Source organism: Sphaerodactylus townsendi, linkage group LG05 (assembly GCF_021028975.2).
Source record: "Sphaerodactylus townsendi isolate TG3544 linkage group LG05, MPM_Stown_v2.3, whole genome shotgun sequence".
Classification (NCBI taxonomy): Eukaryota; Metazoa; Chordata; class Lepidosauria; order Squamata; family Sphaerodactylidae; genus Sphaerodactylus; species Sphaerodactylus townsendi.
The window spans coordinates 66,720,153-66,735,749 of NC_059429.1; the positions used below are offsets into that span (position 1 = coordinate 66,720,153).

Consider the following 15,597-nt stretch of genomic DNA (forward strand, 5'->3'; position numbering starts at 1 on the left):
GACATGCACTATAATAGCAATAGAATGTCCCAGGGGCAGGGTTTTTTCAGCCCTGACCCCAGCCTGGTAGAACACTCTGACATCATTCATTCATTCATTCATTTTTAGATTTATACCCCGCCCATCCCCATAGAGGGCCCCCCAGGACTAGATGCAGTTCCACAGGGCCTATAAGACAAAGCTGTTCCACCAGGATTATGGTCAAGGCATCTACAGGGGTACCATCTAAGGGGCCTTCCTCCTCTCTGTCCCCTCAAAGTTGTTTTTAGCAGGGTTAGTGTCATGGCCCTCCCTGTTGTGGCTGACAGTTAGGGTGTGTGTTTTTCATTGGAATTATATTATCACCATCTGGGGTAGTGTCATAAATTTTATGGTTTTTAAATTATGGTTTTATATGTTGTAAGACATTCGTAGTCCATTAGGGGAGGGGCAGCCTAGAAATGTAATTAAATAAATACATTCTATGTCCTCCACCCTGAGAATACTTGAGAGGGATGCTAATCTTTCATCTGTTGGTAGGTGAACCAATGATGATTTTTGTTGCTAAGCACTTTGGGGATAAAGCAGTCAGCATCCTCTCTGACTTGTACTCTGTTAAATGAAGGTCTTCTGCCAGAAGTTCTTTATCTTACGAGTTTTTTTGGTGTCACCTAATTTAATTTAATTTAGCTTCACCCTTCAATATTTAATATAATATATAAATAACATTAAAACCTTGATTAAGATTTAGGATAGTAGTCAGAGCACTACAAATTGCATTTGACCTTCATTTATCAGAACTGATAGGGGAAACCATAACCTCTTAGGAAGATGTGGTTCCTACACCTTTACAGCTGGCTAGACCTAATTTGCTAATATTGGGCAAGCGTTTGCCTGCTTCTCATGCCAGAGGTATACCCATGTTAGTCAGTTGCAGCAAAACTAAACGAGGGATCTTGTAGCACCTTAAAGACTAACAAAATTTATTCCTATATAATGAGGATCTACTCTCTGCATCTAAAGAAATGAACATGCTCCAGGAACAAGTATGCTGAAATATATAGTTTGTCTTTGAAAGGCTACAAGTTCGTGTTTATTAATCCTGCTTCTAGAGAGATTTTGGGGCAGAAAATGTCCCCCTGGTGAGGAAGCTCCTTTGGAAGAAAGGATTAGAAGTCTTGATCTGGCTAGTTCTCCTGGACCTCTCAAAGGCTGATTCCGCATGGGCCAAAAACAGCAGTGTGAAAATGGTGTGAAAATGGTGTAAAAGGGTTTAAAACGGTGTAAAAGGATTTATACTGTTTTCACACCGTTTTCTCACTGCTGTTTTTGGCCCATGCGGAATCAGCCAAAGTTTCTGGGAGCATCCTTCCAGGACCACTTAGAACATGGGAACATAAGAACATAAGAACAAGCCAGCTGGAGCAGACCAGAGTCCATCTAGTCCAGCTCTCTGCTACTCACCGTGGCCCACCAGGTGCCATTGGGAGCTCACATGCAGGATGTGAAAGCAATGGCCTTCTGCGGCTGTTGCTCCCAAGCACCTGGACTGTTAAGGCATTTGCAATCTCAGATCAAAGAGGATCAAGATTGGTAGCCATAAATCGACTTCTCTTCCATAAATCTGTCCAAGCCCCTTTTAAAGCTATCCAGGTTAGTGGCCATCAGCACCTTCTGTGGCAGCATATTCCAAATACCAATCACACGTTGCGTGAAGAAGTGTTTCCTTTTATTAGTCCTAATTCTTCTCCCCAGCATTTTCAATGTATGCCCCCTGATTCTAGTATTGTGAGAAAGAGAGAAAAATTTCTCTCTGTCAACATTTTCTACCCCATGCATAATTTTATAGACTTCAATCATATTCCCCCTCAGACATCTCCTCTCCAAACTTAAGAGTCCCAAACGCTGCAGCCTCTCCTCATAAGGAAGGTGCTCCAGTCCCTCAATCATCCTCATTGCCCTTCTCTGCATTTTTTCTATCTCTTCGATATCCTTTTTGAGATGTGGCGACCAGAACTGAACACAGTACTCCAAGTGCGGTCACACCACTGCTTTATATAAGGGCATGACAATCTTTGCAGTTTTATTCTCAATTCCTTTCCTAATTATCCCCAGCATAGAGTTTGCCTTTTTCACAGCTGCCATGCATTGAGTTGACATTCCCATGGAACTATCAACTAAGACGCCCAAATCCCTTTCCTGGTCTGTGACTGATAGCACTGACCCCTGTAGCGTGTATGTGAAGTTTGGATTTTTTGCCCCTATGTGCATCACTTTACATTTTGCTACAATTTAGGATGGTACAGTGACAAATTCTCTGCAACAGTTTTCATTCCTATCTATTTGGAAGATAGTAAAAGGGGATCTATGAGGTTTGTGTTCCATCCTATAGAATATTTCTGCCCTGTGATATCACTACACAAACGTGTAGTGATATCACTGCACAAACGTGCATGTTTGTATCATAGAAATGAAGACGTGAAAAGGTCCTGAAGATTAGCTAGTCTAACGCAGTGCATGTTCCTGCAAATACTAACTCCCACTTACATAACAGGAGAGCTCCTCTATAAATTAACACTATAATCCAGATTACATATAGCACAAAAGAATAAATGTCTCATTCCAGCTATGCTTTGTGATTCAAAAAAGACTAAAGCAATCAAAATTGAAATGGATTAATCCCCAATTAAGGATTAAAGTCCTGTTTCTAAGGCTGGTATTGTAGAAGTACTGATGCCCTATTGAAGTGCAGAAGGCAGCTAGGTCAGTTGTGACACCAGTATGGTGAGCCACACGGAGCTGTGGGCAAAATTACACGTACTGGTCATTATTGTTGGATCAAAGATCTGTAAGTTCCACATATATCCATCTGGTTAAACAATACACACAGAAGGGGCCTTCCATAACATTCACATTAAGGACATTGTTTTCAGGTAACATTAGAGAAGACCCAAGCATCATGTTTAAACATCTAACAGAAGCTGATTATCTAGATCCATTTCAATCTGGATTCTCAATTAGCAGTAGATCATACGTTGTGGTAATCAGAAAAAAAATCTTTATGGACTACTTTCATGCATTCTTGGTAAATCAGTCCTTAACAAGTAAAAGTAACTGATGTGTGCATGCTGGGTGGTGGTGGAACTTCAACTAGAGCTGGGTTACTGAAGGAGGTTTTTCTTCCTAGAGGAAAAGGGATGCAATGAATGTTCTTCATACAGAGCAAAATTCTGATTGCGTGCATAAGAAACAACCTAGGCTGCCCTCAGCCAGAGCATGCAAGATAGAACATGCTGTTGTGACTGAGGGAGGGAGCGAAGGTGATGGAAAGAATCAAACAAGATCATATTAACTTGACAAGAAAATAGCCACAGCCTTTATTAAGTACAATTTCAGGAGCACTGGCACAGCATATGTCAAGATCCGTAATCAGAAATCTGTCTATTGGCTGATAAACAACGCTTCCTCCTAGCCTGCCTTCTGGGGAAGCCCACAGGAAGGCAAGTCCAGGGGTCCCACATGCTCTAGCCCCTAAGTTGGCCATATCTGATCCTCCCCAATTTGGATCCTGCCTGATGCCCCAAACTGCAGAAGAGGTGGGCAGCCATCCAACTCCTGCCAATGCTCCTATGATCGCATCCATAAAAGGAGGTTATCTCGAATGCATGCAGCCAGATATCCTGACCCCAGTCAGAATGGTGTACACCATCCACCCAAAAGAGAGTCGCTTGTTTGAAGGAAGGGTCCTTGCGCTTTCTGCCTCCACAATCTACCTGATGTCAGGATGTGTTTTCTCCTTCCATCAAAGGAATGCCCTCAAGTGGGGGCATTCACACCTACTCTGAAGAGGGACTTCCCTCCCCTATGTTAATGGATATTTCTCTTCCTTTCATTCCCTACAGTTGGCAACTGTAGATAAGTAGGAATGATCCTGCTGCCAACTCCAAAGGGGGGGTGGGGTGGCAGGTACATTGCTTCTCTGGCCTTGGGGATTCTCGCCTCCCCAATGGCTCTTTCTTTCACCCAACTATATGACCAGGTGTCTGGAGACCTGTGACACTGGTAGCCAAATCCTCCCAACACAGACCCCCTGCACCTGATTCATGCAGAATGAAGCTACATAGACCCTTCCCCCCAAATTTATAGCCAATTTTCATCACTGTCAGTTAAATACCAGCAGTGAATGCCGTAAGCCTTAGATGTGCTGAACTTCCCATGGATCAAACTAGGGCTTCTTAGAGCCTCCATGGACAAAGATTTCTTTTGGGTACTCCGTTACATTCAGAATAACACGCACAAGAAGCTTGATTGGAACATATATATTTCTATTATCCTCTAGGGGCATCTGCTGACAAATGAGAGAAGTTTAAATGTAACAGTATTTATTGCATTTGATATAGGCCATCACAATCGTTATATAAAACAAACTTTAAAAGACATATTCCATTACTACAAATAACCTACATTCCAAGGATAAATCCTTGGGTGTCCACCTGGATTCGTCTCTTTCAATGGAGACCCAGGTGGCACATGTAACTCAGGTTGCTTTTTTCCATCTTCGCCAGGCCTGGTGGCTGGCCCCCTACCTCTCCCAGTCTGACCTGGCCACAGTGATCCACGCAACGGTCACCTCCAGATTGGACTATTGTAACTCTCTCTACGCGGGCCTTCCCTTGCGGCTGATCCGGAAATTGAAGCTGGTCCAGAATGCGGCGGCCCGCCTTCTTATGGGTGGCTCAGTTAGAGATCATATTACCCTCGTGTTGCACCATCTGCACTGGCTCCCAGTGGAATTCCGGGTTGTCTTCAAGGTGTTGGTGCTGACCTTTAAGGCCCTATACGGCTGCGGGCCCCCATACCTGCGAGACCGCCTTACCCCTTATGTCCTGAGTCGGCCTCTCCGCTCTGCAGAGGCTAATTTACTGGTGGTCCCTTGTCCCTCTATGATGCAGCTAGCCTCTACCTGGGCCAGGGCCTTTACAGCCCTGGTCCCTGCCTGGTGGAACGCTCTTCCACCAGCTGTCAGAGACGTGTGGGACCTTGGGGAGTTCTGCAGGGCCCGTAAAACCGAGCTGTTCCACCAGGCTTTTGGGGAGGCTGGCTGCTGACTCCGCCCTCTTTGTTGCCCTATGTGCCATCGGCTTATCTGAACATCTGCCAGTCCCCGGGGTTTAGTACCAGACGTCATCTGTTTTAACTGTTTAATTGTCTAACTACGGACAAGTTATTGTTGCTACTGCTACTGTTTTATCATATTTATTGTTTTAATTGGGATTATTCGATTTTTTACTTGTATTATGTCTGATTGGTGTGTGAAGGAATATACTCAAGTTGTTCAAAAACAGAAAGACAAAAACTAATAGGCCCTCGAAAAGTGATATTGGAGATTTGGGAGAAATGGAAAGGGAAACGGATGCCAGGGATTCTGGACACGGCACCAATAGGGAGCATGGTTGGCAAGGAGCGAGGCCAAGTAATAAGATCTCTACATAGACAAGGACTACAAAAAGTAGCAATAGATTTTGCATAAGCAATGAAAGAGGGAGATTTAATAACATTTCCCACATCTTATGGAGAAAGGAGGTACCAAGAACTGGTTAGTACTAAGAGGAATTTGGGGAAAGATGTACAAAGTATCCAGGATAGAAGGAGATTGTATAATGAAAAATTGTATAAAAACATATGATGAAAGGAAAAAAATGTTAGGAGTTCGATATACCATTGCTACGGATGATAGAAGATCAAGAATTTATGATAAGAGCTGTAATGGAAAAATGGCAACAAGATGGAGTAAAAGACATAGATTCTATAAAACAAATAATAGACAATATAAATAAGATAAAAATAGAGAAATGTGCCGAATTGGAGAAGAAACTAATATTAAAATGGTGCAGAACACCGAAACAGTTGGCATATATGATAAATGGACTCAGCCCGAAATGTTGGCATTGTGGAGATAACATACCCCATATGTCCCGAGTCGACCTCTGCGCTCAGCAGAGGCCAATTTACTGGAGATCCCTGGCCCCTCAATGATGCGGCTGGCCTCCACTCGGGCCAGGGCCTTTACGGCTCTGGCCCCTGCCTGGTGGAACACTCTACCACTGAAGCTGCTGTCCAGACCCTCGCCCGGGGACCTTGGATGAGTTCACCGTCAGAGGGGCCTGCAAGACCGTAATTGTTCACCTCACCGGGCCTTCTCGGAGAGACCAGCCAGGGCTGAGGGTGCCTCTGCTTTCATCATCCTCCCCCCTGCTGTAGGATAGGGTCCCTAACATCATCGGGACCCATCACTCTTCTTGGGAGGGCTTGGCATATGGGTTCGTGGGATACTGTTTTAGAATGAAAATTTTAAACTTTTATATATTTATGTTTATATATGCTTTTATATTGTTCACCGCCCTGAGCCCTTTGGGGATAGGGCGGTATACGAAATCAAATAATAAATAAATAAAATAAATAAATAAAAATGCAATTTACACCCATATGTGGTTAGAATGTCCAGAGGTAAAACACCTGTGGGAAAATGTTACAATGTATATGGAAAAAATGTATGTGAATGTAATAAAAATAAAAGATAAACAATAGATCTATTATTTATAGGCATACTGGATTATACAATAATAGAACAAAGAAAGAGAATGCTATTTAAACTTATGATCATAGCAGCCCATGCAGTAATAGGGCATTAGGGATTGGGAAGGACAAAAAAAGAATCTGGACAAATACAGGGAAATCGGTTGGAATATATATGGGAAATAAACATACAATCTTCTAGAAATTTTTTGGACATAATGTCAAGAAACCAAATATGGCAAGAAAAACAAAAAGATACGAAGTGGATCTGGACTGAATTCAAAGACTGGTTAAACGAAATTGGAATCACAGAAGAAAACTGGAAAAGAAGATTAGAAAGAATGGACCTGCTGCTGCACATTTAAAGATGAAAAGAAGAAGGGAGGAGGGGGAAAAGGGGGGTAGAAGGATATGGAGGATGAAACATAAAGTTGTATAACATAAATCTGTAACAACCCAAAATATCAATTAAAAAATTATTTTAAAAAATGATTGGTGTGTGAACCGCCCTGAGCACTTTGGGGGTAGGGCGGTCTATTAAATAGAATGAATGAACGAATGAACGAATAATAATAATAATAATAATAATAATAATAATAATAATAATAATAATAATAATAATAATAATAATAATAATAATAATAATAATAATAATAATAATAATAATAATAATATGGTGAAACAAACTCAAAAGAAGTCTATACTGGCTCGGTCGTCGCCCAGGATAATAAGGACCGCGGCGGGTGCTGGTGAACCTGGGCATCCGTCGACAAGTGGGCTACAGGAACCAGGACCCATTGCTGAGCAACCAGGGCATGGGCCTGCAGGGCAACTGGAAGCAAAACAACTACAAAAGCGGCAGAAATTTTCAATGTCAGAGAATTGAACTGTCATGAACTGCTACCATAAATCGGAACCCCAAAAGCGTGGCTACCAAAAACGGATGTACCAGCTGTGGAAACTCGAATATCCAGATTCAACTGTAACTGAACTGAGACTTGCTGACCAGAGGCGATTCATAACCAGGAACAAGGTGTTCAGTGAAGTCGAACTTCAAGCAATACGGAAAAATCATGAAACAGTAGAACAGGCAACTGTGGAGACAATTGTAGGAGTTCTTACAATATCTGAGTCCACTGAACATTTTGAGCCAGAAGAAAATGCAGAAATTTTGCATGAAAAACCTGTGGCCATTTTTCGCACACCTGGCACATTGACCACAAGGCAACAAGAGCTTAAAGAGAAAATTTTGATCTATGCTGCATCAAAGGAAGAAAGGCAAAGACTGCCAACATTGAAAACAGTACCAAGAAAACATCTGGCACCCCTAATGGAAGATGTGAATGCTGCACTCGCAACTATCCAGATAACATCAATGGAAGAAACTAATCAGCTTGCATACAGTACAGCAGTGATTGTAACACAAGAAATTGGGGATACAAAAAACTGAAGGCCCTCGCGAAGAAAAAAAATGACTGGAAAACTCAAAAATGGCGCAAAATCAGGTTGGAGTTAAAAAAATCGAAGATCTACGATCAGATGCAAGCAATCTGAAGAACATGAAGGAACAAAAAACTGAAAAATGTCAAAAATAAAGAATAATCCTGATTAAAAAAATACTGGCTGAACACAAGAAAAAATTGAAGAAGCATCTCTGAAATAGTGAAAACAACAAATCACAGCAACAAGCTTTCAGAAAAATTGAACGATATGGAAGCTAGGAGTCATCCAGTACGAAAACAAAAATCAACTTCTTTCCAATCTGATCAAAAGGCGGTTCTTACTCCAGAGTCTGAATCCTCGAAGCAGGCAGCTGTACAGCAGAATGAAAAAACCAGAGAAAAAAAACAGCTACAAATACATTCTTCTGGAAAGATTTGTAGGGAAACAGAAAAAGCTCTACAAACATCAAAAATGCTGGGTGGATTAAAAGACTTTGAAAAGCTAAAATTTTCAAAGAAATTCAAGCAAGATGAGAAAAAACTTGGAAATAACAAACAGAAATGATCAGTAAAAGAGGAAAGAAAGTCAAAAATTGACATCACCTGGCAATGATCAGGTTGCATGGATTTTGGCCTTCAACATCTCTGACCAGCCTGCAGACTTTCAAAATGGGCCAAACAATTCAATGAAAATGCTGCAAACTTGGAAAACATCAGTGAATGGATAGTAACTGGGAAAAAAACATATTTGATACTATGAAAGATCTTCAGCAAAAAGCGGACAATACCAGGAAACTACAGGCCAATAACTGCGTTTTGCCCACAATGTACAAATCTGCTGACAGGCATAATTGCTGATCAAATCCACGCATTACTTGGAGGCAAATAACATCTTTGCCAGTAGAACAAAAAAGGTAATAAAAGAAGAATTAGGGTGCAACCAAAAGATCAGCTTCCTTGATTGATAGCTAAAAATGATACTGGAGAACTGCGGTAAAAGCCGCGAAAACAAACCTGGTGCATAGGCAACGGATTGTGTTTACAAAAGCATCTCGACTCCTCACCGCCACACGAAGTTGATCATCAAACGTCTGGATTGTCATTGGGGTTTGTGCAAATATTAGCAAGTTTACCTCCTCAAAAAATGCAATGAAACACTGGAAAAACTGAGGAGTTGTCTCGTGGAGCTAACCAAAAGCTACGGAACTGTCATCAACATCAAGAGAGAATTTTCCAGGGTGACTCACTGTCACCATTGTTGTTCATCATCATTGCAATGATCCCACTCGTCAACAATTCTACAAAACAAACCTGGGCATTATCAAACGTGCAAGAAATTCACCAAAAAAATTTCCCACTCTTGCTGTACACATGGATGATCTAAAGCTTTTATGGAAAAAATCAGAAACTGAAATTCAGTCACTGACCAACACAGCTTCTCAGAATCTTCAGCAATGACATTAGTATGGAGTTCCGGCTTGGACAAATGTGCCATTAAAGTGGCATTGAAGAAAGGTGAAAAAATTACTGACAGTAAGGGCATAGAGATGCCTAATGGAAAAACCATAAAGCGCAATCAACCTGAATCCTATAAATACCTGGGAATTACTCACAGCTGGACAACATCAAGCATGGACATGTGAAAATGTGGTCAGCAGGAGAATATGTCCAAAGGGTCAGAAAAATTTTGAAAAGCCAAATTAAACGGGCGGAATGAATAATATCGATCAAGGTTATCAACACCTGGCCATACCATTGGGCACATCGTAGATACACTGCTGGAATTGTGAACTGGACGTTAAAGCTAAGGAGCTGGATGATCTGGACAGAAAAACAAGAAAACTGGATGATCAACTACCACTACTCATTACACTACACGCGAGTGATGTTGACAGACCTTTACCTTACCCAGAAAATCAGGAGGTAGAGGGCTTCGTGCAAGTGAAACAAACGGTGGAAGAAGCAGAAAAAACATGCAACTGGCAGATTATGTGAAAAACAAGTGAAGAACCAACATTGATGGAAGTCAACAGCAGAAAAACTGCTCAAAGTGCAAAAGACAAAGAGTGAATGACCGTGAAAAAATACACACTGCAAAGCAGAAGAGAAAAACTGGCAAAAGAAGGCTCTCCATGGACAGTTCCTAGAAAAAATTGAGGACAAAATTCGGGACAAGGAAAACCTGGTGTGTGGCTCACAAAATGGAACTTTGAAAAGGAGACTGAGAGCTTGATTCTTGCAGCTCCAAGAACAAGCTAATCTCGAACAAAACGCCATCAAAGCCAAGAAATTGGAAAAGTCAACTACAGATCCCAAGTGCAGACTCTGCAAGGAAGCAGACGTAAACAATAGATCACCATACTTTCTAGCTGCTGCAAGAAGATCGCGCAAGAGATTCGCGACTACAAGCAGAGGCATAATACTGTTGCTCAGATGATTCACACAGGTGAACTTCTTGTGCCACAACTACCATCTGCTCCGTATTACAAAGAACCTTGGTGGAATCACAAACCTGAAAAGGTCACTGAAAATGAGCACGTGAAAAACTACTCTTGGGACTTCTGAATTCAGACTCGACAAAGTTTTGGAAATCACAATACTCCTGGACCTCCTCAAGAAAGTGTGGATAGTTGATGTTGCAATTCCTGGCATTGACATGGAAGGATTGGATGTGGAGAAGCTAACTGCAAAAACTTACACCTAATACGAGGATTTAAGGATTGAACTACAAAGACTCTGGCACAAACCAGTAAAGGTGGTCCCAGTTGTGATCGGCATTGACTGGGTGCTAAGTGCCTAAAGATCTTGAACCGCACTTAAAAACAATTGGCGCTGACAAAATCACCATATGTCAGCTGCAAAAGGCCACCCTACTCGGCTCTGCACTCATTATTCGCCGATACATCACACAGTCCTAGATGCTTGGGAAGTGTCCGACGTCTGATGTAATACAAAATCCAGCATATTGATCTTGTTTGCTGTGTATAACTGTTTTGTATTATAATAATAATAATAATAATAATAATAATAATAATAATAATAATAATAATATCTTCTGTATTAAAATTATCTGAAATAAAATTGAAATTATTTTAAAAGAATTATGGCTAATCTTGCTCTTTATAACACCCATTCATTTCTGCTAAATATTGTGTAATAAATAAACATTACCAATTGCCTATATCAACATATCAATGGGGGATGTAAAAGCACAAAATACAATATCCAGCACAAGATATGAAAAGCAATACAGACAATATTACCTGATACATTTAAACACCAAAATGAAATGGGCTACAGTTTGGCTTTGTTCAGAGCCATTAGGACTGTTTTCTTCTTTATTAATACTGATAAAAACACTACAGTGGCCACTTTTAGCATAACTATTGGGAACACATCTGCCAAAAGATAATTAACTTTGTCCTCATCTGCCCCTTCAAAGTCTGTCAAAATACCTGTGAGATATTTATCATATATACGCTCATAAAATGAGCAATTCAGGAGATAGTGAGAAATATCTTCTACCTGGTTCTTCCCGCACCTGAAAAAAGGTCTTTTTGACCTTTTATCATATCTGCCGTGAAGGTCCTCAGTGTGAAGGGTCTGAAAGCGCAAGCTGGTAAAGGCTTTCCTTAAAATAGGGTATGTAATATCCAAAAAGTAACGGGCATAGATTTTATTTATTTTAATTTTAGGAAAATAATGTGCAAATTTTGTGAGGGCCACTCTCTGTCACAGAGACAATCTCTAGTAAATAGTCAATCACAGACTTTGCCTGCCTCCCAAATCTTGATTTCCTCAATCAATGGAATCTCATAGAGCTTTAGGATAGGGTGCAAAAGATCCCTCCATTCCCTATCCTTTCCATATGCTTGTAGGTATATTTAACCAACATGTTCTCATTTGTGCCCAATAACCTTTTATCTGTATATATAAAAAGCTAACAGTGTTTTTGTTAGTGGTAGTATAACCAGTAACTGCTGGGCCAATTCCTCTGAAAATTCCCAGCCACTATAGTCAGCCAGGTGAGAGTGTTTTTAGATTTTCACAAACCTGAAATTTGCAGACCTGGCTCCAGGTAAAATGTTTTCCTTTTTTCTTGGCTTCCCATGGTGAAGGATCATGCAGCTGCCCCTGTGCGGTAACTGTCACCCTTAGAATGTTCATGCTCAGCTTAGAATGTTCGCTCATGATGGCCAGATATGAGCAGTGAAAACAGTACATAGGCAGTAACTCGCGTGGAAGTGAAACACATACACACACATACACACGAGGGAGAGGGAAGGGAGAGAGAGGAAGGGAGGGGTGGCATGCAAGGGAAGAGAGGGAGGGAGAGGAAAGGGATGGAGGGGGAGGCATGCAAGGGAAGAGAAGTGAGAGAGGGGAGACAGTGAGGGGTGGCATGCAAGGGAGGGGAGGCAGGGGGCCCAGCATCTTGATATGACCCACCCGCCCTAGCGAAGGGAAAGGGAAGGGAAGGAGGGGGAGGGGTGGCATGCAAGGGAAGAGAAGTGAGGGAGTGGAAGAGAGTGAGGGCTTTATATGCAAGGGACGTGGGAGGGAGCAGCCAGGCACCTTAGTGATTCCCCCCTGAATACTGCAAAAGCGGTTACAGTTAAGAAAAAAAACTTCAGGCACGCATTACTTCAGGAGAGTAAGGTCAGTACAGCAAATCGCGGACATACTCTTTTGAATGGCTCCGTCTCGCCCCTCAGAGGGTTTCCTCAGAAGTGACACACATTGCCACCAACCGAACTTACTCCCAGGTAAAGGATCATGACCAGCCAGCCTAGATGTGTCAATGACATTGCACAGTATCAGGCTGCGTGTTTGCATGAGCACGTACTGCTGGCCTCTGCGATTGATTTGCTGCTACTGTTCCTTTCCCATTTCACCACAATAAGCCACAGCAATGTGTGGCCGGGCCCCGCTAGTAATATAATAAGATCCTAAGGTATATTCTTGTGGCTACTGTTGGCTGACCAAACTCCATTCGCATTAATGAGGTAAGAGTGGCTCTTGGAAGTCCCAGAATTTTCCTAAGGAAGCTATTTTGAATAATTTCTAATTGCTAAACTACACCCGACGTCCAGCCCTGTATTTCTACTCCATCCAGCAACTGTGCTAGCACTTTGCTTTGGAATACTTTTAAAATCATAGCTATCAACTGTCCTCCCTTTAGGTAGAAGAATTTCAGTAATGGTACATTTTGGTACATTTTGCCTTGATGATGCTAATTTTAAGATGTTCTCTCCATAAAAGATTAGTACTGAAATTTATACCTCGATAATTATAGGAGGGACATTGTTCTATTATGTATCCATGTATGGGCCATCTATGTTTCAATTTGGTGTTTCTAAAAACTACAACTTTGGTTTTATTGTAGTTTATTTTTAATTTATTCTTTTCACAATAATTTGCCAGCATCTGCTGACAGGACAGCTTTAAATGAAATACTGGATGAGACTTCCTGGGGGCAAGATGCTAGAATAGCATAAATGCAGGAACTTAATGACTACTTTGGAATCTTAGAAATCTCAAGTTTTGCTTTGTTTTAAAAAGAATGAGAGTTTCTAGACCCATTTAGCCCTGTTGACCCATCTATTCTTATGTGTGTTCTTCTTGCAGCTCAGCTACTTTGCCTATAACCTTCAAGTGCTTGTTAGAGAATAACCATGTTGACAGGAGGATTGCCAGATTTGTGCTCCCTGTTGGGGCTACCATTAATATGGATGGGACTGCTCTTTATGAAGCAGTAGCAGCAATTTTTATTGCTCAAGTAAATAATTATGAGCTGGACTTTGGTCAGATCATCACTATAAGGTAAGAAAACAGTTTGACGTTACAAATGTGGGACTCTTTCCAGTCATTTGAATACTGGATCTATTGTTGAAACTTTAGTGCTAAAATTTAAATAGATTCAAAAATTTAGATTCTCTTTATCTGAATACTTTAAGGAAGGACAATAGCTAATTAGGAGTGAAATCTCAGATATATTATTTAACAGAGGAATTTATGTAGAAAATATTCAAATAACACCTTGCTCCTGAGGTATCCTAATCTTGAGTATCCCACTGATATCCATGGGAATAATCAAAGGAACTGGTTAGAAATTTTTGTGTGTCTGCACTGTGTTTGTACTGGCTTTTCAGTGTTTATTTGGGGAGCAGTTGTGAGTAATATTTTTAAAGCCACACATAGTTTTCATTCGACATAGGTTTAATCCAAAATATGTCACTGATCTTTTCCCGGTTATTTTCCCCCAATACAATAAAGATTTCTGGTAGAAGGGAGAGATATGATGCTCCACAGCAAGCCTCTTCATTAACTTTGAGATGCTTTGCCAATCAGATCAAATTCTAGATCACTTTTCCTTCCACGTTGTAAATATACACTATTTGTTTTGGCTGTTTTCAATGCCTTTTTAAATAGAAATGTAAGTTGTGGTTTTAAACCTGCTCTGCTGGTGTTCAGCACAACATTTTAAAGGTCACAATATTATTGCTCCCTTTTAAAAAAAACTATTGTGGTTTTTCAATCATAACCTTAACAAAAATTCCCCAAATACATGCTTTTTTTTTGTTGAATATTGACAGGAGAACTCAGGAAATGAAATGACCACTGTAATTTGGAAGTATAACTGAGGGGAAAATATATAGTGGAAATATATATAACTTCTGATTGGCATAGTTCTCTGAGATGTTATGTAATTCCAAATGTTGAACATGGCTTCATTAATTTGGTTCTTCTAAAGCCAACTTTATTTCATAAATTTACAACTGGAAACTGGCTTTAGAAAAGGTATGTTAATGAAATCATATTCAAAAGGGTCAGAGATCAAACAAGCCCATTTAAACCACAACCTCTGATCTAAAAGTTATTTCCCATCATGCCAGATTTCTGTAGCTATTACACAAAAACTCTCTCTACATGTTCTGAGACACCCTTTTCCTTACATATCACATATTTCAAGACTAAGCCTTGTCATTCAACAGATTCTGGCAGACTGGGGAGAGCTGGCTTCATAGTTACAAATTCCATACCAAAACCCTTTGCTGATTGAGAGCCCACAGTGCAGACTGTACAGTTTCAGCACCTTCTTTTGCAGTTGGGGGGTATGGTATTCTTTGCAGATATTAAAATGCAGAAAAGATCCAGCTGGAGAGTAGTTACCAGAGACTATACTGTCTGACACAGATTGCCTGAGCATGGGTTAGGACAGTGTTCTCCCTCAGGCTGCTCCTGGTCAACATGGCACTTTCCTGCTGCCCATCTGCTTCTTTCCCAAAGATATCTTCCGCCAAACAAATAGCCAATCCTGGCTTTTCTTCTCCACCTCACTAGAGTAAGAGAACCCAGATTTTTGCATTCAGAGGAGGATGTTTGGCTTGAAACCTCCCATTATAATGTGATTAGTATCCTGTGGCAACTGTTTTCTGATAGACCTCAGCCCTCTATGGCAATGTTTTGTTGTTGTGCCCATTCCCTGTTCTCAAAATTCTAAAAGTACCTACAGGATCAATAAAAGTAGGAACCTCTGAGTTGGGGGATGAACTAGCCAGTAAATCTGTGGTAGATAAACAATCAGATTCTCACCCTT

The 15,597-nt window shown here is 40.9% G+C and overlaps 1 protein-coding gene across 1 annotated transcript in view; it reads left to right on the forward strand.

Annotated features, from left to right (window-relative positions):
* Positions 1-15,597, forward strand: part of SLC1A7 (solute carrier family 1 member 7) — a 69,835-nt gene that overhangs the window by 37,412 nt on the left and 16,826 nt on the right. Inside the window, exon 8 of the mRNA XM_048497722.1 lies at positions 13,626-13,820. Coding sequence (XP_048353679.1) covers positions 13,626-13,820 — 195 coding nt within the window. The remainder of the gene's footprint in view (positions 1-13,625; positions 13,821-15,597) is intronic.